Below are 21,386 nucleotides of genomic sequence, written 5' to 3' on the forward strand. Positions count from 1 at the left end.
GATTTTTTTTTAATTAAAAAACGTTGTCACTTTTTGGATGATTTTTTTTCTTAAAATTTTAAAATTTATTTTTTTTTAAATTTATTTTGTGTGTGTTTGTGTGTTCACATGTTCATTGGTTTGCATGTAGAGATCATAGTTTGACATCCGGCGTCTTCCCCAATTATTCTCCACCTTATCTTTTGAGACAGGCTGTCTCACTGACCCTGGATTCTTCCGCACTAGCTGTTCTGCAAGCCCCAGGGATCCTCCTGCCTCTGCCTTTCCTTCGCATGCCACTGTGCACGGCTTCCCTGGGTGCTGGGGTCTGAACCTTGTCCAAGCACTTTACCCCGAGCCATCTCCCCAGTTCCACCATATACAGTTTTTATGTGCACAGAAATCATCTGCCAGGATATGCCATATCCTCAGTCATAAAACAGATTTTATTATTGTAAATGAGTGAAACCTACAGTCTGTTTTCTGACATAAATATATTTATTTATTAAAGAGCCCCCCATCCAAGTACTTGATATAGGTCCAGCATTGACCTTGCTCTGCCTGTTGTTAGCTGTCCTTTTGTCAACACTGGTTCATACACTCTTGTAGAGTACAGCCTCTTTTCTGTGTAAGTGTACCAGGCTTTTTCTTTTAGACTACCAGCCAGCTCCCAAATCATGACACACTATTAGTTTGAATGCTCTGCCTAGCTCGGACTTGTTTCTGGCTGGCTCTTTTAACTTAAATTAACCTGTTTCTCTCTTTTTTTTTTTCTTTTTTTTTTTTTTTTTTTTTTTTGGTTTTTCAAGACAGGGTTTCTCTGTGGCTTTGGAGCCTGTCAACCTGTTTCTCTTTATCTACCTTTTGTCTTGGGGCTTTTTACTTTTTTTTTTTTCTGTATATCTTGTTTTGACTGCTTCTTGTGTCTGGCAAAGATGCCTGGCTTCATGCCCTGGGCACCTCCCTCATTCTCTCCTCCTCCTTCCCCTCCTCCTGAGCCTAGATTTCTCCTCCTATTCTCTCTGCCTGCTGGCCCCACCTATCTCTGCCTAGCTGTTGGCCATTCAGCTCTTTATTAGACTAGTCAGGTGCCTTAGCCAGGTAAGGTAAAATATGCAACACATCTTTACATAATTAAACAAATGCAGCATAAACAAAAGTAACACACCTTTACACAGCTAAATATTCTATAGCATAAACAAATTAATACATCTTTGCCCAGTTAAAATAATATTCCATGACTATAAAGATGATAATTTTTGTCAAACCTTAAACAGTCAAGTCCCTTATCTACTAAGTACACAGGGGGACACATTTAGGCCAAAGAGAATTAAAAGAATTACTGAGGCACTCAGAATTTTCAACATAAATCAATTGGTGGAGGACTATGTGAGTCAATGCCTCCCTTGCCAGGCTACTAACCCAAAAAAGAAAGAGCCCTCTCAAAGCAAAAAGGAAAGGTAAAGTTGTATAAAGAAGTACAAGATTGTTATTTTGTGATTCTCCATCATTATGTTGATGATCAGATGTTGGAAAATAAGGAAATGTTTAGAAATCATTTTAGAAGTAGATGTTTAAAAAATTCAGGATCTTTATTTGAGCATTGTGTGTTCATATTTTATTCCCATGTGATTTTCATCTTTATGGTGTGTGTGTGTGTGTGTGTGTGAGAGAGAGAGAGAGAGAGAGAGAGAGAGAGAGAGAGAGAGAGAGAGAGAGAGAGAGAGGAGAGAAGGGAGAAAGAGAGGATTGAGCTTGGTAGGTCCGTTGAATCAGGACCTCCTGAATGCTGAGCCCTTCCATCCAGCCTTTGAATGCATTTTTAGGTGGAATGTGCAACCTTTTGCAAGAGAGCTTTCTTCCTTCAGTGATAGATCAGAGATGCTGGACAAGAAAAACTCAGATCCCCTTCTGATTCTCATTCCGTGGCCACGAGTGTGAGCAGTGAGGAGCCCACACAAGATCACTTGGGCTGTTTAGCCTGCTCTGCCACCTCTCTGGTTTGAATCTTCAGTGTCCATTTGTCCCTGGAGTGTACTTGAGCACTATCTCCTGTCGCTACTGACTTGTTAAATGTATGCTCCATCTTGAAAATGGCAGGGACCATGTCTTCCGCAGTGTGTGTTCTACCCAGTGCCGTGTAAAGGAGAGAATGACCCTCATACGTTAGTCTATCTTGGGAACCTAGCAGATCAAAGAAAGTTCTTTCGTTTCTTGTAAGTCTCATGGATTAAGTTATGTAGGCTTTTTGTCAGCTAGAGGCAATGTTTTAGTCAGTACCTGTATATTTATCTTTACCCTCTCAAATGAGTGCACTAGGGTTAAGTCCCACAAGTAGAATTACCATGTCAAAAAAATGAGAATATTGAGCTGGAGAGATGGCTAAGTATTTAAGAGCACTAACTGCTCTTCCAGAGGACCTGGGTTCAGTCCAAAATTGTCTGTAACTCCAGTTCCAGGGGATCCAACACCTTCACACAGACACACATATAGGCAAAATAAAACACCAGTGCAGAGCCGGGAGGTGGTGGCGCACGCCTTTAATCCCAGCACTCATCAAAGGCAGAGGCAGGATCTTTGCGAGTTTAAGGTCAGCCTGGTCTACAAGAGCTAGTTCCAGGACAGGCTCCAAAGCTACAGAGAAACCCTGTCTCAAAAAAAAAAAAAAACAAAAACCAACAACTACAAAAAAAAAAAAAAAACCCACCAGTGCACATAAATGAATTTTTTCTTTCTTTTTTTGTTTGGTTTTGGTTTTGGTTTTTGATGATAGGGTTTCTCTGTAACAACCCTAGCTGAAATAAGTAAATTAAAAAAAAAAAATAAGAATATTGACAAACTGTAGAGATTTCTCAATTGATGAAGTGCTGTGGACTTGAGTTTGATCCCTAGAACCCACATTAAAAAGCCAGGTGCCATAGCATTTCTGTATGATCCTGGTGCTCACAAATGGATTCCTAGAGTTTGCTGCCTATCCTGCGTAGTCTAATTGCTGAGCTCCAGGCCAGTTAGAATGCCTATCCTTGAAAAATGGCACCCAGTTTCCCAAGTGCACATCCGTACACATGAGCTCACACAGAGAGAACAGTGAAGAGTTTCATTCTGATAGTCATTGCCCAAACAGAAAAATAAGAGCAAGTTCTTAGCTTCTTTAAGCTCCTGTTAACTTAGGGATAGCTGAGGATAGTTAATTCTTTGCCTCACAAGAAAGTGCTCGGCTGTGCCTTAAGGTGTACCTAGGGAGCACTGTGTGCATGCTAGGCACGTCTTTATCTGTGTTGATAGTGCGTTATTTCCTATAGGAATGTACCTTACCTTCTTTTTGTTTTTCTTTTTTCCCCAGCTGTGACTCAAAACCAGAGATAAGAAAATATGATTTTGAAAGAACTTTTCCCTTTGGTTGGATTCCTCAACACAGCCAATGAAAATGGAGCACTGCAATTCTTTCCACTGCTAGATCACTGTTGTTTCCAAGAAAGAATGCGAGACAGTCCAAGATCTGTTGTTAAATGTAGACATAGATGCCCATGATGGTAGCAGTGAGTAACAAGATGCAAAGTGGTATCGGTGACATTACTAGACACTTAGTTTTCCAGTAGCTGTAACCCACTGTGAGAGAGTTACCCACTGGAATAGCCTGGGACCACATCCTGTGTGAGGCAGAAAGTGTGAGTTGGTGTGTGCGCCACATGTTTGCAGCAGCCTCCATCCTTAGCAGTGTCAGAAAGCACAAGAAAAGGTGCTTGTTTTTGTCCTCCTGAAATTCACAGGTGAGTCAGTCCTACCGGAGCCTGCAGCTCCAAGTGGCCATGTGGGCCAGCAGCTGTGGAACAGGTGACGATCCCTTGTGTAGTCTTCCTTCACAGAGGCATTAATTTAGAAAGAGCGACAAGTCATGGGTCAGGCCTCGTGATGTCATCCTTCTCTTTGGTGACAGACATAATTTTCACATTTCATTCACTCCTGTGATGTTATATCCTTAAAGCTAGTCTCTCCTCTGCTAGCAAAAGGGCAAATTTAGTTTACTTTGAACATCAAGACCCATTCCTCCATAGGAATGCCATGCTCCCGATACTTCATTCCCTCTTCGGAATACACATGGAAAAAAATAACTATGACTCCAGTTTTTCCCATGTGGTACTCGGAACACATTCTCAGATTTGATTTTATTTTTTTAATAAGGCGGGGAAAGAAGCACTCGCTTTTGAGTGTCTCCACAATTCTTCACTGTGAGTGGCAAATGTGCAGTTGCCTTCCCTTTCTGTCTTCAGACAGTCGGAAACTCACTCGCTGCCCTTCTGCTTAGTTGGCTTTGCACCTGTAGCACGGTCGTTGGTGGGGCCACCCAGTTGGCAAGCACACTCCCCTGGCCATATGGTGCCAGTGCTTCCTGTATGTGACAGTTTAAAGAGAAAGGAAGTTTTCTTAGGTGTTACTGCTTTTGCTCAGAGTTTGCAAAAGAATATATTTATGTGTGTGTGTGTATATATATATATATATAATTATTAATCACCTCTGTCCTTGGGAAAGTCTTGAATGAATAGAGAATTTATTTCATTGCAATATTGATTGTATAGAGGCACACTGTTTATCAACAGAAGAAACAAAAAGGCTGTGTATAAGTTTTTGGTACTGTGTACCACCTCTGTTATTCTGAAGTATTCATGTACCTAAACTATATTCTATTTAATTGTGTTTGATTTTAAATATATATATATGAATTATATTTAAAATGGTGTCAACTTCCTGCTTTTAGGGCATTTATGGCTCTTCTTTTGAAATATATTGACCCTTCCTGATATTTCCATTCACTTTATAAAACCCCAGAATATGATCCACTGCTGGACATGGTCTTATCTTTGTATGTAGGCATAGATGAGAGGTTTTTCTGTCAATATATGTGCTATGGCGGCTCATTTTAAGTTCTTTTAGCCAAATATTTCTGTCCATTTCACATTGCTTCAAACTTTTAAGTGAAAAGCAATATAAAGATCATAGAGTAAAATGTGATTCTGGCTGACTCCTCCCGCCTCTGCATGTATTAGAGTAAACATTTCTGTAATATTCTAGGCTATTTTAACTAGTGCTTTTTGTTAAAATACTTTCTAGTGATCTGTGTGCATTTTGTGTATCCGAGCTAGAGATGTCAGTATTTATAAGCTATGTCTAAGGGGAAATGAGCAAAATTGAGATTGATTTTGTTTCCTGCTCTGCCTACTGTGAGGTTTAGAAGCAGAGTGACCCAAAACTATTACCCCAACTATATGTTAGGTGCTTGACCTCATTTTAAAATTAGCATAAAATTGACCTAACATTGAGCACCCACCGTGTTCTATGCAGTGTCTATCCACAAAAAGATGCCCTGGCAGGGAGTTTAGGTCTAAAGCATTTGAACTTCGCTCTTACCATGCCATTGATGTCAGCAGGTTGTTAAAGTCACCTTACCAATGCGAGCGTGACAACGTTGTGATTTGGCTTGTCTTCATCATTCCTATAGGAGATGATGAACATGAAAGCAGGTGTCAGCCATGTCCAGTGAAGAGCAGTGGAGCAGGGAGCAGCCTTTTCTGCTTGAGTTCCAGTACCCAGTAAGGCTTTTTGAGATGTGAACTGTTTATTAGAACTTTTGACTAGTTCCATAGATACTTTATGAGAAGGAGGACTCTGAACTGTAGAGAATCACAGACTTCATCGCTGTTGTTTTTAGTTTTCTGAGACAAGGTTTCACTGTGTAGTCCACGCTTTAGCCTCCCCAAATCTAGGGATTACAGGCACAGCCTCCACACCAGGCTTCTTTGCTGGTTTGTTTCAGTGTCAACAACTGAGCCCCTGATGTAGCAGCCGATATCTCTAAAGGCCCTGTGGAGACTCGGCCTGGCTCAGCACCCTCAGTGGCTTTCTGTCCTCACCCTCGTCACTCTTCTCCTCATTGGCTGTTTAAGCCAGGGATGACCTGACTGGAATGCCCAAAGATGGTTCTGTATTTTATGGCTTTTGATGAAGGAGATCATCCCACTGATCACCACCTGGGAAGATGGCCTGGGTGATGACTTAGACGGCTACTTCCCAAGGCAGGAGTTGGCTCTGGTGAACAAGCCTGAGAGCCAGGAGGCCTTGGTAAACCTGGAGGTGCCCTGGTTTCTTCATCCAGTCCTGTACCCTTGCCTTGGTCTTCATTCATCCTTGGGCTATACTTAGAATGCATCTGGATTTTTTTTAAGTGTGAATCTGAAGTGACTTGTTACTACATACAACAGAAAGGATTTTGACTAAAGGACTACCACAGTGTTCTAAATCATAATAACCATGTGTTCAAGCACACTGCTAATTACTATGACATTTTAGAGCAGAATTTTTCTGTAGTAAGCCTTCCTTGCTTACTTGTATCTTGTGTATACTGTTGAAATGGAATCCTAACCTGGAACTAAGTCACTTGATCTTTTTAGTAAGATGTTACTCAGGTCTTAGAAAGGCTCCTGACCAATTGCAGGATGGTCACCATCGGAGCTCATGCATCCTAGGCCAGGACCTCTTCATGTTTCCCCATTCTCTGCCTAAGAATAAGCTTGATTCCCCACTCTTAGCTGTAACCAAGCCAGAAATAAAAGGCATTTCAACTAGTGTGTGCCCAGTACACACTTGAAAGTAGGAGAAGCAGCAGCTCATGAGACCTGTAGGTGTTGAGCACATCTGTATACTAGGCTACCCCTTTGGCCTTTGGCTGGAACCATAAAGCAGTAAGTAAGACGACTTGCTAAAACCTTTCAAGGCTCAAACTTGAAGGGGTCACATTTATAGTTGTACTGCCCTTTGAGCCCTTTCCAGGTGGGCACCGAGGAACTGCCTCTTTGCTTGGGCAGGGGTGGGAGTTGCTTTGAATAGGAGGAATAGTACTGGACAGGAGGGAAAGGCCGTAGAGGGCGTTTACAGTGCTGGTGTGAGCAAAGGTTCCAAGGGTGTCTGTTTAGGGAGGGCCTCCCTGGGAACACAGGAAGCTCAGTATTCATGACTTGGCAACTTGTGGATTGTAACCTTGGTTCACTACACGATGACCTGCTCTGAACTTGAACAGGGTGCATAGTGATACATTGACACCTGAGGAACCAGAGACTGGGGTAAGAGGGTGCAAAGAAATCTTTGGGTTAAAGAGCTGTTTCCCATGATGAATGAGAGATGAGGATTTAACCAGCTTTGTTTCTGGTTTCAGGGATTTTTTTTTGTTGTTGTTGTTGTTGTTATGTATATAATGTTCTGTCTGTGTGTATGCCTACAGGCCAGAAGAGGGCACCAGACCTCGTTCCAGATGGTTGTGAGCCACCATGTGGTTGCTGGGAATCAAACTCAGGACCTTTGAAAGAGCAGGCAATGCTTTTAACCGCTGAGCCATCTCTCCAGCCCCTGGTTTCAGGTTTTGAAGGCCAACTTTTTATTTGGGGCGGGGGGGGGGTGGTTTTTCGAGACAGGGTTTCTCTGTAGCTTTGGAGCCTGTCCTAGAACTAGCTCTAGACCAGGCTGGCCTCGAACTCACAGATATCCGCCTGCCTCTGCATCCCAAGTGCTGGGATTAAAGGCATGTGCCACCACCACCCAGTTTCGAAGGCCACTAAATGTGTCTTCAGGCTGGTCCCTAACCCAAACCCACCTCTGCCTAAATCATAGTAGGAACCCCACCCCCGGTTGTGAAAGAGGCACTGGCCACCCTGTGTGTTGGCAGCTATAATCCCAGAACACAGGAAGCTAAGGTGGAAGGATCACAAGTTTGAGGCCAGCTTTAATGAAATTCAGTCTCAAAAGTGAAAGCAGGTGCTGGAGATACTGCCCAGCAGTTGACTGCTCTTGTTATGTCGAGTCGCTCACAGCCACCAGCTCCAGGGGGTCCCTCACATCCAGCCTTCATGTGCACCTACATTCACACGCACATATCCACATACAGGCATACATATGTCCACATAATGTAAGTGAAAAGAATTTGTAGCTTAAAGAAATGCCCGGCTGCGACCTAGCCCTTCTGCCCATTATAGCTCTAAATGGTAGCCACCAAAGCTCAACTGACATATCCAGATTTTTGTTTTGTTTTGTCAAAGAGCAGCCTTTGTTCCTCCTAATTAGCAGCTAGTTTGGTGAGTGCTTACTCTGTGGATACTGTTTTTAGTTCAGTGAGAGAGGAGAAAATAGGATGAACTTCCAGAACCCTTAGAGCCCAGATTCTACTAAGAAGGAACCAGAAGTTGAAAGTTGCTGGGCTAGGGTGTTTTCTCCCCCAGTGGTAAAATGCATACTTAGCATATATGGGACTCTAGGTCTCATCCCTAGCGCTAATAAAATATGTACTAGTATTTTTGACTTGGGTGGCCTTTTGTACCTAGAGCCCTATTGGGAGTCACCCTGTCCCATACCTTTCCAGTGTCACCATTCCACGAGGACCAGCACCAGACCATTCCATTTACTTGCCGAAGGGCTCTATGTTTGGGCACCTGGTCACATGTTGAACAAGGTATAAACAACTTTATGTCTGAGCAGCAAGGCCATTTCTGTACAGGATAATGAATAGAGTGTAGGATTGGCCTTGACCTCAAGGATCCTTGGAGAACTTTGGTACACACCAACTCTTAGAATCTAGAAACATGAAGACTAAGTTTATCACACACGCGCGCACACACACACACACACACACACACACACGATATAAAATCATGGCCTTGGAAAAACCTAGCTGGGAATCAAACTACTCCATGAAATGGTGGGCTTTGTGAATCTTCTTTATTCCTAGTAATAATAGCCAGCATAATTGACCACTTAGATGTGCTAAGCACTGTCTCAGCTTTATGACAATCTTATAAGGTAAGTACTGCTTTCTTTCTTACATTATAAATGAGACTGCAGCTGGAAGGGTAAAGGAATCTCCAGGATTGCACAACCAGGGGCAAACCAGTTGGCCCCCTTTTCTACTGCTGTGATGGATGCTGGCACTCATCACTGACTAGTATAGCAGATGTCAAAGGTTTAAGAAAAACTTAAGCTGGGTGTGGTAGTACACATCTATAATTCTAGCTCTTAGGAGATAGAAACAGGAGGAGCTAGGTCATCCTCAGCTGTATAGCATGGGTAGCCTGAGTTGTGTAGTTCCTGTCTTAAGAAAAGGAAGGAAAAGGAATCCATCCATACCTTACAGCACTGGGTTTTTGTTTGTTTGTTTGTTTTTGATTGTTTTGAGGTGGTCTTGAGCACATCAGGCTGGCTTCCTACTTCCTGTGTGGAAGCAGATGACTTGGAACTCCGTAATCTCCTACCTCCCAGGACAGCACTACAGGCATGTAAAAACACTCATTTATGGGGTGCTGATAATCAAACTCAGGGCTTAGGACATGCTAGGCAAGGATTTTCCCATCCGAGCTGCATGCCCAGCCTGAAAAGCACTGTTCTGAGCTTTCATGTGCACTTGAGTCCCCGGGAAGACTCGTTAGCGCTCAGGCTGCCTATTCTGATGAACCTCTAAGGGTTCTGACTTAGCAGGACTGGGTGAGACTGCAGAATTTTCATTCTCAGCAGATCTCAGGTGCTGCTGCTGCTGCTGCTAGGAATACAGTTTTGAGAATCACTACCTGAAAAGTTTCCCTGATGCCAGGGAAATGATTATTTTCATTCTGTTTTTTTAGAAGTGCCACACTATGCAGAAATGTAATTTAATTCCTACTTTTGACTCCCTGAGAATGGCACCTATCATCTTTCATTAATGTTCAGATGTTTATCAAATCTGAGAACATCCAAACATCACTCCTCAGTCTTTCTGTCCTGTTTGTCTCTCAGCTCCTTGATTCTGGCTGCCTTCTAAGGTCCTGCCCATGCTTCCTGGCCTGTTCTCCTTTGCTGGCCATCTTTCCATAGACAGCTGGTGTCTCGTTCTCCAGTTCTTTATCCTTAGGGCTATTCTGTTCCCAGCAGTTCCCTGGCAGAAATCCTGCAGTCTAGAAAACAAGTATTGGCAATTCAGTGCCAGGTGTTTTGAAAGAGGGAGGAGCCTGTTGGGGTAGGTTAGGTGTATTTCTCCATCTCTTCACTTAGTCATTCTCTAGAATTTGCCCATTCTGCACCTTGCTCTTTTATTTGATGCCATTTTTCTCACAGTCCTGATTCTCTCAGACAATTCTCAAGCCCACTTACCGGACCAGGGCTCAGTTTCAGCATGCTCCATGAGCATCTGCTCCTGGCTAGTGAGATATCAACATTCAGGTCCTTGCTGCTTGGAGGCTGACCTCGTTGCTATCTGGCCAGCTCCAAGCTCCTGGGGAACAGAGGGAAGGTCTCCCTCGCCCCTTCCCCAGAAAGTTTTTGGTACACTATTCCCAGCTTTTTCACAGCTTTATGTACATCTCAAGAAACATCACAGTCTATTGCTGCCCCACAATCTGGTCCCCACCTCCACCACACCCCTTTAACTAAGCTCGCCAGTTCCTGAAACTTCCGCCTCTGATGACTCCACATATTTTTAACCCACACTAGCCTCAAAGGCAAGATTTGTATAGTTCTGGGTTTCTCCTACAGGAATGAATCGAGAGGGGTATTTTGTTTTTGTTTTTCATATTGTTTTTATTTTGTTTTGTTTGTAAAGGCAGGGTAGAGAGACTTAATAGTCCAGGGAAACATCCCCTCCCTACTACATTTGCAAACCATTCTTTCAAAGAGCTATTTCAAAAGCAATAAGCAAGTGGTTCTGTGGTGAGGATGACAAACACGCCCTCAGGGTAGGTCAAGGCTGAGGAGGAGAGTTCTACTGGTCCAGACTCCTTGGAAGAATGTCAGGCATGTGTCTTTAAAGTGCTTTGTCTGAAAACAATTTAGATACAAGCCAAGGAGATCTACTTCAAGAAACGAGCTGCAGATATGAAGACATTGGTGCATAAGATGCTTATGGAGAATTTGAAGAGAATTGTTATTTAATATGAGAATGGGGGGGAAAGCAATATTTTGTATTATTGTATTATATATATTGTTATTTTAAAATAAGCATGTATAATTAAATAAATTAGATATTATAAATAGACATCTGACTATTTGATTGCTATTCCTAAAAGTTTAAGCACTCAAATTGATACATTTAATTTTTTTAAAGATTTATTTATTTATTAGGTATACAACATTTCTTCCGTGTATCCCTGCCTGCCAGAAGAGGGCAACAGATCTCATTATAGATGACTGTGAGCCACTATGTGATTGCTGGGAATTGAACTCAGGACCTCTGGAAGAGCAGTCAGTGCTCGTAACCTATAAGCCATCTCTCCAACCCGATACATTTAATTTTTAAAATATTTCCCAAACTGACCAAACATCTTTATTTAAAGTTGTAACATTCATTTTTCAGAATACTGGATAAGTAGGCCAGGTGTAGTGACACACACTGTTAAGCCTAGCACTTGGGAGTCAGAGGCAGACCATATTCAGAGTGTGGTGTTACAGTTCTAATGTATAACCTAGCTTATATTTAATGTGTATCTTCTATGTATTCTGTTATTGTGATAGTATGTTTTGCTGGGCTGGTTATGGTTTCTGGTGAAGCCACTCAAATGTGTAAACAAGGAGCAGTGGAGGAAAATGTTCTTTTCTCAAAGCATTTGCCCACAAGGGTATATTTAACATATTTCTCTGTGTTACTGATGATCCCTCCCTCCCTCCCTCTTTCCCTCTGTTTGTTTGTTTTGAGACAGGGTTTCTCTGTGTTGCCCTGGCTGTCCTGGAACTCACTCTGTAGACCAGGCTGGCCTCAAACTCAGAGATCCACCTGCCTCTGCCTCCCAAGTACTGGAATTAAAGGCATGCTCTATTATTTTAAAAAATCAGTTACAAGCTCCATATTATTTTTAGAAAACAGAAGTTGGGTTTCATTTTATTTTTATATATATTTTAATTTAAAAATTTAATTAGCATACACAGCATTAGGTTTGATTACAGGCTTTTTAAATAAAATTTTTGTTGATTCTCCTCTCCCCATTCCTTCTCTTTTCTCTCCCCCCCGCCAACTTACTTATTTTATTTTATTTTTTAGCATTTTAAGGCAATAATCTCATTCTGGCTTCTAGGCTGGCCCTGAACTCTACACACTTATATGTAAGTCTTGCCTCAATCTCTCCAGCAGGTGTGACTACAGGAGGTGCATGCTACCACTTTCTGACTCAGAAAAACATTTTCTTTTTTTTTTGGTTTTTAATGAAAGGTGTCCACGTTCCTTATTGATACCGAAGATAGACACCATCTCTAAACCTTAAACTAAATATCGTCTCTTTTTAATTCTCATAGCTACTGTTGTGACGCTGGGCAAGTGAGACCTTGGCAGGTCAGGGTGAGGACAGAATATGCCCTGCAAGAGAGAGCTTGAGTGGAGTTTATTGAGGTTTATTGGGAGAGTAGCAGGGAGGGTGGGGAGGGAGAGGCAGAGGGGGGTGGGGGAGGGGAAATGGGAGTGGACGGAGCTTGTCTTTTAAAGGGACCTTTGCACCTGCATACAGTCAGTAAGTGTACTTGCCGTATGCAGAGAGGTGCCATGTTCCCAAGGGGCAGGCCAAGGTATGCCTGGATACTAACAACTACTGCCTTTGTAAAAAGTGCTCTTTACACTTGAAAATGTTTTCCATTGCCATGTGTGTGTTGCTCACCTGTAATCCAGCACTTAATAGGCACAGGTGAGTAAAGATTTAAGACCAGGCTGGGCAGTGGTGGTGCAAACCTTTAATCTAGCACTCGGGAGGCAGAGGCAGGTGGATTGCTGTGAGTTCGAAGCCAGCCTGGTCTACAAGAGCTAGTTCCAGGACAGGCTCCAAAGCTACAGAGAAACCCTGTCTCGAAAAGAAAAAAAGAGAGAGAGAGAGATTTAAGACCACCCTGGGCTACATAGAAGGGTCTTTGTCCAAAAGAAGGCAGTGCTGGTGTTGAGGTGTTCTCATACATGAGCCCAGCAGGTCACAGAACATCTTTCTTTTGTCGATTTTTAGCGTCCCTCAGACCCTCCCTGGAGATCTGTGAGGTTCTGGCTTTTCATAGTACACTATCATGGATTGTTTTGTCTCAGCCCTCAAATGCATATTTTTCAACATGTTGACAAAAGAAAAAACCACACACAGCACTTCTGCATGCGCGGTATTGCCCTGTGTCCAGGGGGCGCTCTTGGGTACCGTTGGGCTGAGGGTCTGTGCTCATCTGTTAAAAGCATTTGGCTGTGCTTACTCACCTGATGAAGTAGGATTTTACTTCATCTTGGGTTTTTTTTTTGCTGAAAGGAGACAAATCACTATGTAGCCCAAATTGGCACCCCAAAGCCCTAGTTGTCCCAGTTTAGCCTCCCGAGTGCTGAAGTTACAGCTGTGTGCCAGCAGGCCTGACAGTATTGAGAACAGAACAAAACTGCTAAGCCTCTCTATTGAAGGTAGCAGACCTTAAACAAGAGAAGGGTTACAATAGATGCTACATTTGATCTTAACCCAGAGGCCAAGAAATGATAGAATGAAATAAATGGATGTACGCTAGTTTAGGTACCAAGGACAAAGCTGAATCTGGGGCTGGAGATGGAAAATATAAAAGGGGGATATGATTTTAGAACAGGTGACCAGGGCTAGCCTTACACTGACAAGGTGACAAGTGCATCAAGGTGAACCTTGGAAGACGTGACAGTGTGCTCTCTCCAAACAGAGGACATCTCGGGTCAAGGAATGGTGCAAAGGCCTCCAGACAGCATCCTACTTAGGGTTGGAGCCAAGTGGACCTGAGGGAAAGTGGAGACATCACAGAGAAAGTGGGCCAGATACCGTAGGGTCACAGCTTCGATTTCTCTCCCGGGTTCAATGAGAAGGCTTGGAAGGGTGTTTTGTTGTTTTAAGTAACAATATAATCTAGGTTACGGGGAGGGGGGCTTTTCAAAAGCAGTCATAGGTTCAAAGCAGAACAGCGGAAAATACACAAAGCTGGACGGTCGGTCGGAACACTGGCAAGCTACGTGCTTTAGGTCCAGCCTCCAGCACTGGAAAGGGTCAGAGAATTGTTGTTCCTGCTCTGCCCCAGGTAGTCTTCTCATCTTCTGAATCCACCACACACACACACACACACACACACACACACACACACACGCAATGCTACATTGGTTGTGCCCCATGAACCTGCTAGTACACCTAGAAATCTGAACTCCATAGTCTATGGACTGTGACAAAGGCCAGTTAAATAACCCCCCCCCCACTCCCCTACCCTCCCCGCCCCCAGCCCCGGTGAATAGATAACTGAGTTTGTCAAAAGCCTCTTCTGGTTTACCTTTTCAACAGTTGGATGTTCACGCATGAATCAATAAATTGACCCTCTGGAGCATATCTGTGTGTCACAGCCTCTGCCCTGCTATGACCTGCTCTTGCCAGAGAAGACAGAGCCACCCTCCTCTCCCAGTGCCCCTCTACCCGTGTTGTAAGAGTTCAAGTTGGTTCCTTTCTCTGTCTCTTTGTCTTTGGTGCTGAGAATGAAATCCAGGGCTTTGCACAAGCTAGGCCGGTGTTCTGACATGGGACTCTGCTTAGCCCCTCCCACTTAAGTGAGATGACCCACTTGGTTCGGTGCTTGTTGCCATTTCTTTGGTGGAAGACTGGCCACACCCTGTTTCTTCCTAGAGAACTGAGGACATCTGTGTGACAGACTCCGGCAAGGATGGGACCAGATCCCCAAGAGGCGGAAGAGATTGCTTTGCCCCTGTGTTGGTGAAGACAGAGCACTCACTTCCTCCTGGGTTGGCTAGATCAGCAGTTCTTACCACAGTGGCGAAAAAGGAAATGGGTTTGTCCATTTGGCAGTTACACAGCTGTAAGTAAATCCGGATTAGCCAGCCAGTGGGTCTGCACTAGAAAGAGACGCTTGTGGGATAAGAAAATAAGATTGTGGCCGGCTTGGTGACAAGTACCTTTGATCCCAGAACTTGGAAGGTAGAGGTTCAAGGCCAACCTGGTCTACAGGTCAAGTTTCACAAGTTTCAGGCCAGACTATATAGTGAGACCCTGCCTACACACACACACACACACACACACACACACACACACACAGAGAGAGAGAGGGGGGGGGAAGGAGGGAGGAGAGAGAGAGAGGAGAGAGGAGAAAGAGTACAAAACAAAAAAGAAGATACGATTATTGAACAGCATTTCCTTGAAATAAAGTACCCTCAGAGGGCCTCACTTCGTGGGTGTGGGTGCTTGAGACATGTTTCTCAGTGCATGCTGGCCTCAGACTTGTTTTGCTTTAGCCCCAAGTTCTGGAGAGATGGGTGTGTCCCACCAGACCAGCATCATCCTTTTTCATTCATTTGTTTGTTTCTCTGTGTAGCCCTGACTGTACTAGAACTCTCTCTATAGACCAGGCTGGCCTCACGCTCACAGAGATCTGCCTGACTCTGCTTCCCAGCTAGCATCATCGTTTAAAAAGAAAATGTATTATTAGGACTTGTAGATTCTATCAGCAAATATTTCTCAGGTCATGATGCTTTTCTCTCTGCCAGCAGTAGCCTCAGAATTATCTGTTTCTACAGCCAAAAGTCTTGAGAATTCAAAGCCAACCTCCCCCTCCCCTCTTCCCCCTTTCCTTCCTCCCCCTCTGGCTTCTGGCAGGGGTGTTGGAGGGGAAGGGCTCAGTTTTAAGGGGCAGGCCACTGGAGTTTGACCATGCTCTGGCGAGTGGGCATAACCACTGTTTTTCATAAGGAAACCAAGCACAAGTTTAACTCATCCAGAGCCACACAGCAGCAAATGGTAGGTAAGGAAGGAGGCCTAGGCTGGGAACTCTGGCTACAGTTGTGTTTGTTTGTTTGTTTTGCTATAGTTGAGATAGATGGGGTCTCCCTAAGTACCTTAGCTAGCCTAGATCTTAGTATGTAGACCAAGCTGGCCTAAAAAATATCACAGAGATTCACCTGCCTCTGCAGGCACCAGGCATACATGTGATATACATACACACTACACACATGGAGACAAAACACACACATAAATTTAAATTTTTAATTTAAAAAATGTAAATATTTTTATTTATATTTTTGTCATGTGTATACAGGCTCCTGTGGAGGCTGAAAGCAGATGTCGAATCCTATGGAACTGGGCTACAAGCCGTTGAGTCCTTGGGGGCAGAAGCAAGTACACTTAGCTTCTGAGTTGTTTCTGTTGGCCCCGACTTGAAAAAGCTTTAGTCATTGCTGGGCGGTGGTGGCACACGCCTTTAATCCCAGCACCCGGGAGGCAGAGGCAGGCGGATCTCTGTGAGTTTGAGGCCAGCCTGATCTACAGAGTGAGTTCCAGAACAGACTACAAAGTTACAGAGAAACCCTGTCTCAAAAAAAACAAACTTTATAGACATCTATTTTTATGTGAGTTTATGATTAAAAACAGCTTCTCTATCAAGTTTCTGACTTCCTACGTGTATCATCTATTCTCACGAGAACAGTGCCTACTCTACAAGAAGACACAGTACAGGTTTTTGTTAGTTTGCTTCCTGGGTGACCTTGAACTCACTCTGTGAACCTACACGAGTGTAAAATGAAATGTATAACAGGTCTGAGTGACCAGCTTAACAGCCGTCCTTACCATTAAAAATGCTGTTCTGTGAAAGTGGTGGGCAAGTGACAGCCAAGACATGGCGATGCTTTGGCATGCAGAAGTGCTGTATGTGGACTTCCCTTTTATCAGACTGGAGCGATGGCTCAGTACTGGCTGCTCTTCCAGAGGACCTGGGTTCAGTTCTACAAGGTAGCCCACAGTTGTTTGTAACTCCAATTCCAGGTGATCCGACACCCTTACATAGATGTGAATGCAGGCAAAACACCAATGCACAAAAACAAAACAAACAAAAACATGTACTTGAGGGCTGGGATTTTCCTCAACTCAGTAGTTGTTGCTGCTGCACCAAGGAAGCAGGGAAAACGGACACTGGTGTTTTCTCCTGGCTTACTTGCAAATTATATAATGGTGACCACTGAGTTCAGTTCATCCAGGTTTCTCCCAAGGAGCCAGGAGTTTCACAAACCACTTCTTGCATGCTTTCATCTCAGATATTGGCACAATAAAAAAAAGCAGTTTATTTGTCTATACTGCTATGAAAATATATTTGACTTCACACAACCCCTGGTACCATCTTGAGGCCTCCAGGATTCCTCAAAATCCATAAGCTTTTTTTAGCACCTTAATTTTATGGTTTTGCCAGGCAGTAGATGCTCACGTCTTTAATCCTAGCTTTCAGGAAGCAGAGGCAGGTGCATCTCTGAGTTTGAGGCCAGCCTGCCTGGTCTACAAATCCAGTTTTAGAACAGCCAGGAGTGGTAAACAGAGAAACCCTGTCTTAAAAAATAAAATTATGATTAAAATAACATATTTTTGGGTTATTGAGACAGTGTCTTGCTGTGTAGCTCTGGGTAACCTGGACCTTATAATCCTCTTGCCCCAGCCTCGCCAATACTGGGGTTGCAAGTATATACCACCACACCAAGCTCCACTTCACAGGTTTGTGTATTTGAGTATGTCCTAGGCAGAAACAGATGAATCTTTGTGAGTCTGAGACCAGCTTGCTCTACAGAACAGTCAGGACTACTTTAAAGATCCTTTCTCAAAAAAAAAAAAAAAGAAAGAAAAGAAAGAAAGAAAGAAAAGAAAAGGCCAGGTGGTGACGCCCACCTTTAATCCCAGCACTCAGGAAGCAGAAGCAGGTTTGTCTCTGAGTTCGAGGTCAGCCTGGTCTATAGCATGAGTTCCAGGACAGTGTTGGGGAATATTATTTTCAGGTGAGTGACTTTTGTTTACGCTGTATTTGTTTAACTCTGTGAAGCTGTGATTCTTTGCCTGTCTAAAACACCTGATGGTCTAATAAAGAGCTGAACGGCCAATCGTGAGGCAGGAGCAAGGACAGGCAGGGCTGGCAGGCAGAGAGTGTAACCGAGAATGAGGGAAAGAAGAGCAACAAGAGAACAAGGAGAGGAGGACCTCAGGGGTCAGGCAGCCAGCCACACAGCAAACCACGGAGAAAGAAGAAAGGTGTACAAAATAACGAGAGATAAAAGCCCAGCGGCAAAAGGTAAACAGGTTAATGTAAGTTTAAGAAAAGCAGGCAAGAAACAAGCCAAGCTAAGACCGGGCATTCATAACTAAGAATAAGCCTCACCTCCATGTGTGATTTATTTGGGAGTTAGTTGGTGGACCCCTCAAAAAAGCAAAAGAGTAAAATGTCACACAATAGCCAGAGCTGCTGTACAGAGAAACCCTGTCTTTAAAAAAAAAAAAAGACAACCAATAAATATTTAATGTGAAATAATAGATATGGCTTGGTAATGGTGGAAAATTACAGCCTGCCCTAGAAGTGTTCCAATTGGCATAATAGCCTCAGAGATGCTATATAGACTCCCTTAGAGCAAGGAGCTGCTACATCATTGGGCCACAGCTATCAGCTTCTTCGGGACCTCAACATCAGGCAGCAGCTACACCCATCCATTAGGAGATGTATTGTGGAATGTTTGTACACGGTGCGAAGATATAGTGCTGTGATTGGTTTCACAAAGAGCTGAATGGCCAGTACCTAGGCAGGAGATATAGGTGGGATTTCCAGGCAGAGAGAGAGGAAATAGAAGATGAATCTAAGAAGAGGTCATGGAGGCGCAGAAATGAGTTGGACACAAATTGGGAAAGAGGTAAAAGCCACGTGGTAGAATGTAGATTAATAAAATTATGGGTTAATTCAAGTTATAAGAGCTAGTGGGGAAAGCCTAAACTATAAGCCAAGCTTTCATAGTAAGAAGTCTCCATGTCATTATTTGGGAGCTGGCTGGAAGCACAGAAGAAGACTCGTTACAGATACGGGCTCAGTGCTGAACAACAAGTGACTTGTTTGTTTTTGTTTTGTTTTTCAAGACAGGGTTTCTCCATGTAGCTCTGACTGTCCTGGAACTCTTTAGTTTGGCCTGTCTCTGCCTTCCAGTGCTGGGATTGAAGGTGTGCACCACTGTGCCCAGCAGGCTCCCAGTTTTTTGCTTCAGAACTTTCTGCTTGGGAGGTTCTCCTTTGGTCAAGCTTGTCATACATCTTTCCTCAGTTCATTTCCGTTTCTACCATCATCCAGTGGTGGTAAGCCCTCAATGTCTACTTTCAGAGAACTGAACCTTGGATGCTGTTTGATCATTTCAGTAGATCTTTGTTTTATAAGAGAAATCTAGATATTTGTGCTAAGGATTGATGCCAGGGTGTTGTGCACGCTAAACAAGTGCCCCTACACGTGCCCTCCTTAAGAGTTATTTATCATATTTATCAGTGTTTTCCCTACCTCTTACTTGCATGTATGCACATGTATGCCTGATGCCCACAGAGGTCCAAAAAAAGGCCCCAGATCCCTGAAACTGGAGTTAGAAATGATTGTGAGCCAGGAACCAAACTCTGCTCCCCCCGTAAGAGCAAGAAGTGCTCTTAACCACTGAGCCCCTCTCTATTTTTTATTTTAAGACAAGGTTTTACTCGATCTCTCAGGCTGGTCTTCTGACCCTCCTGGTATCACTGGATTCTGCCACTAAGCCTAAACAAAGATTTTTTTTTACATATTTTGATGGCGTATGTCTTATTTTTTAAAATTCTAACAAATTAATTACTATTAAAAATGTTTTATCCTTTTTAAACTAAACAATAGCATGCTTAATTTTTTAAAAATTTGAAATGTCTCTATTTTTCTTTCTCTTTTCTCTCTACAAATAGTATTTATTTTAATGAAACTGGTACAATGTCCCTAAACCCATATCCCAAGCCAAATAAAATTAAAAGATAGTGTTGTTTTTGTAGATACTTCTACATGAATAACAATTTTGTTTTGCTTTTCAAGACAGAGTTTCTCTAGGTAGCCTGGTTGTCCTCAAGCTCGCAGAGATTGACTTGCCTCTGCTCCCGAGTGCTGGGATTAAAGACGTGCGCCATCACCACCCAGCTTAAAACTTTTTAAACTGATAAAGATAGAACTTTGCTGGCATCTTCTGACAGGATTACATATCTGTGTCTGTGTGTGGGAATGTGCATGTGAGTATAGTGCCTCAAAAGTCCAGAAGAGGATGTCAGATCCCCAGGAGCTGGAGCTGTTAGCTGCCCGATGTAGGTGCTTGGTACCAAACTCAGGCCTCCTGCAAGAGCAGCAGTGTTCTTAACTGTCAAACCCAGCCCTTTGACAAGACTTAACTTTTACATGCTTCCTTGCCCTCTGGACCCCCTCCACTTTAGGCTAGATCATTGCAAAACCCTCATCAGAGAAGCTCTGTGTGCAGTAGATGATGACGAACACAGAACCCACAATTGGCCTAGATAAAGAGAATAAGAGAATTTGAAACGCTCCGTCCAGAATGGAACATGTACATCACACCCCTCCACCCAGAGACTCAGGGACCATTGCAGAAGAGCCAGAGAGGGTGGGTGTGTTCTGCACAGCAGAGAGAACAGTGTGTTCTGCACAGGGCAGCTGCACAGCATGCACAAGACCTCCACATCCCCAAGCAAGACCAAATCCCAACATGAAGAGGGACACTGGACAGACATTTCTACTTCTAGCAGAGGAACAATTGGTGACTGACAGCTGCTGATTCGGTGGGAAGGGAGGTGAAGAAGGGTAGATCTGGATGAGCTGGGGGAGGGAGGGCTAATGTGATCAAAACACAGTGTACTAAATTCTCAAAAAACTAGCAAAAGTATAGAAAATAAAACATTTTCAGTGAAGCTATCTTTGGAGTTAGTCATTTGTCTTAGCCATTGCTGGCATCATGGTGTCAAACTCTTTGGGTTCAGGCATTCAGGCTTTAAAAGCAGCTTCAGTTTGGGGAACATTCATTTTTTCCAGGGTTTGTTTCTATGGCATCTTCCATCTCCCACTGAAAATTATAGCCAAGGAGTGAAGCAGTTGTACTAGAACTCCAGGGCCAGTTAGAAGGTCCCTGCGAACACACTCCAGGGGACCTTCCTGCTCACCATGAACCTGGAAATTTACAATTTTGAAAACAGTGGCCTCTCTGTTGTAATTTTTCAAAGGAGAGGGAAGTATGGAGGAGACTGTGGTCTGACCACCAAACAGCAGCTCAGTAAGAAGAGAAGATAATTAATACTCAACCCTGAAATTCAAAGGACCAGATGTGTACAGTGCCAGTTTTGAGTTCCATTTTGAATATAACATTACAAAGAAACTATTTTCAACAGTAAAAATACAATTGAGAGGAAGGGGGAAGACTAAACAGTCGAATGACACCACCCATACACGTTAGTTCCTGATGAACTTCAATCGTATCTTTTCCCTCTATCCCTGGTTCTTTTAAAGTATCGTCAGCAATCCTCTGACCTTCAGAGAAACCCAAGTGAGTGAGCTGGAACCATCTGTCTTTAACAGTTGGGTTTGGGGTTTCT

The 21,386-nt window shown here is 43.4% G+C and overlaps 1 protein-coding gene across 1 annotated transcript in view; it reads left to right on the plus strand.

Moving 5' to 3' along the window:
* The window catches only part of Akap10 (A-kinase anchoring protein 10), a 68,978-nt gene extending 63,991 nt beyond the window's left edge, over window positions 1-4,987 (plus strand). The window contains exon 15 of the mRNA XM_075992249.1: window positions 3,323-4,987. Within this exon, the coding sequence (XP_075848364.1) occupies window positions 3,323-3,328 (6 nt within the window). The 3' untranslated portion in view covers window positions 3,329-4,987. The remainder of the gene's footprint in view (window positions 1-3,322) is intronic.
* The last annotated feature ends 16,399 nt before the right edge of the window (window positions 4,988-21,386 follow it).

The sequence above is a fragment of the Microtus pennsylvanicus genome, chromosome 11 (assembly GCF_037038515.1).
Source record: "Microtus pennsylvanicus isolate mMicPen1 chromosome 11, mMicPen1.hap1, whole genome shotgun sequence".
NCBI classification, from domain to species: domain Eukaryota; kingdom Metazoa; phylum Chordata; class Mammalia; order Rodentia; family Cricetidae; genus Microtus; species Microtus pennsylvanicus.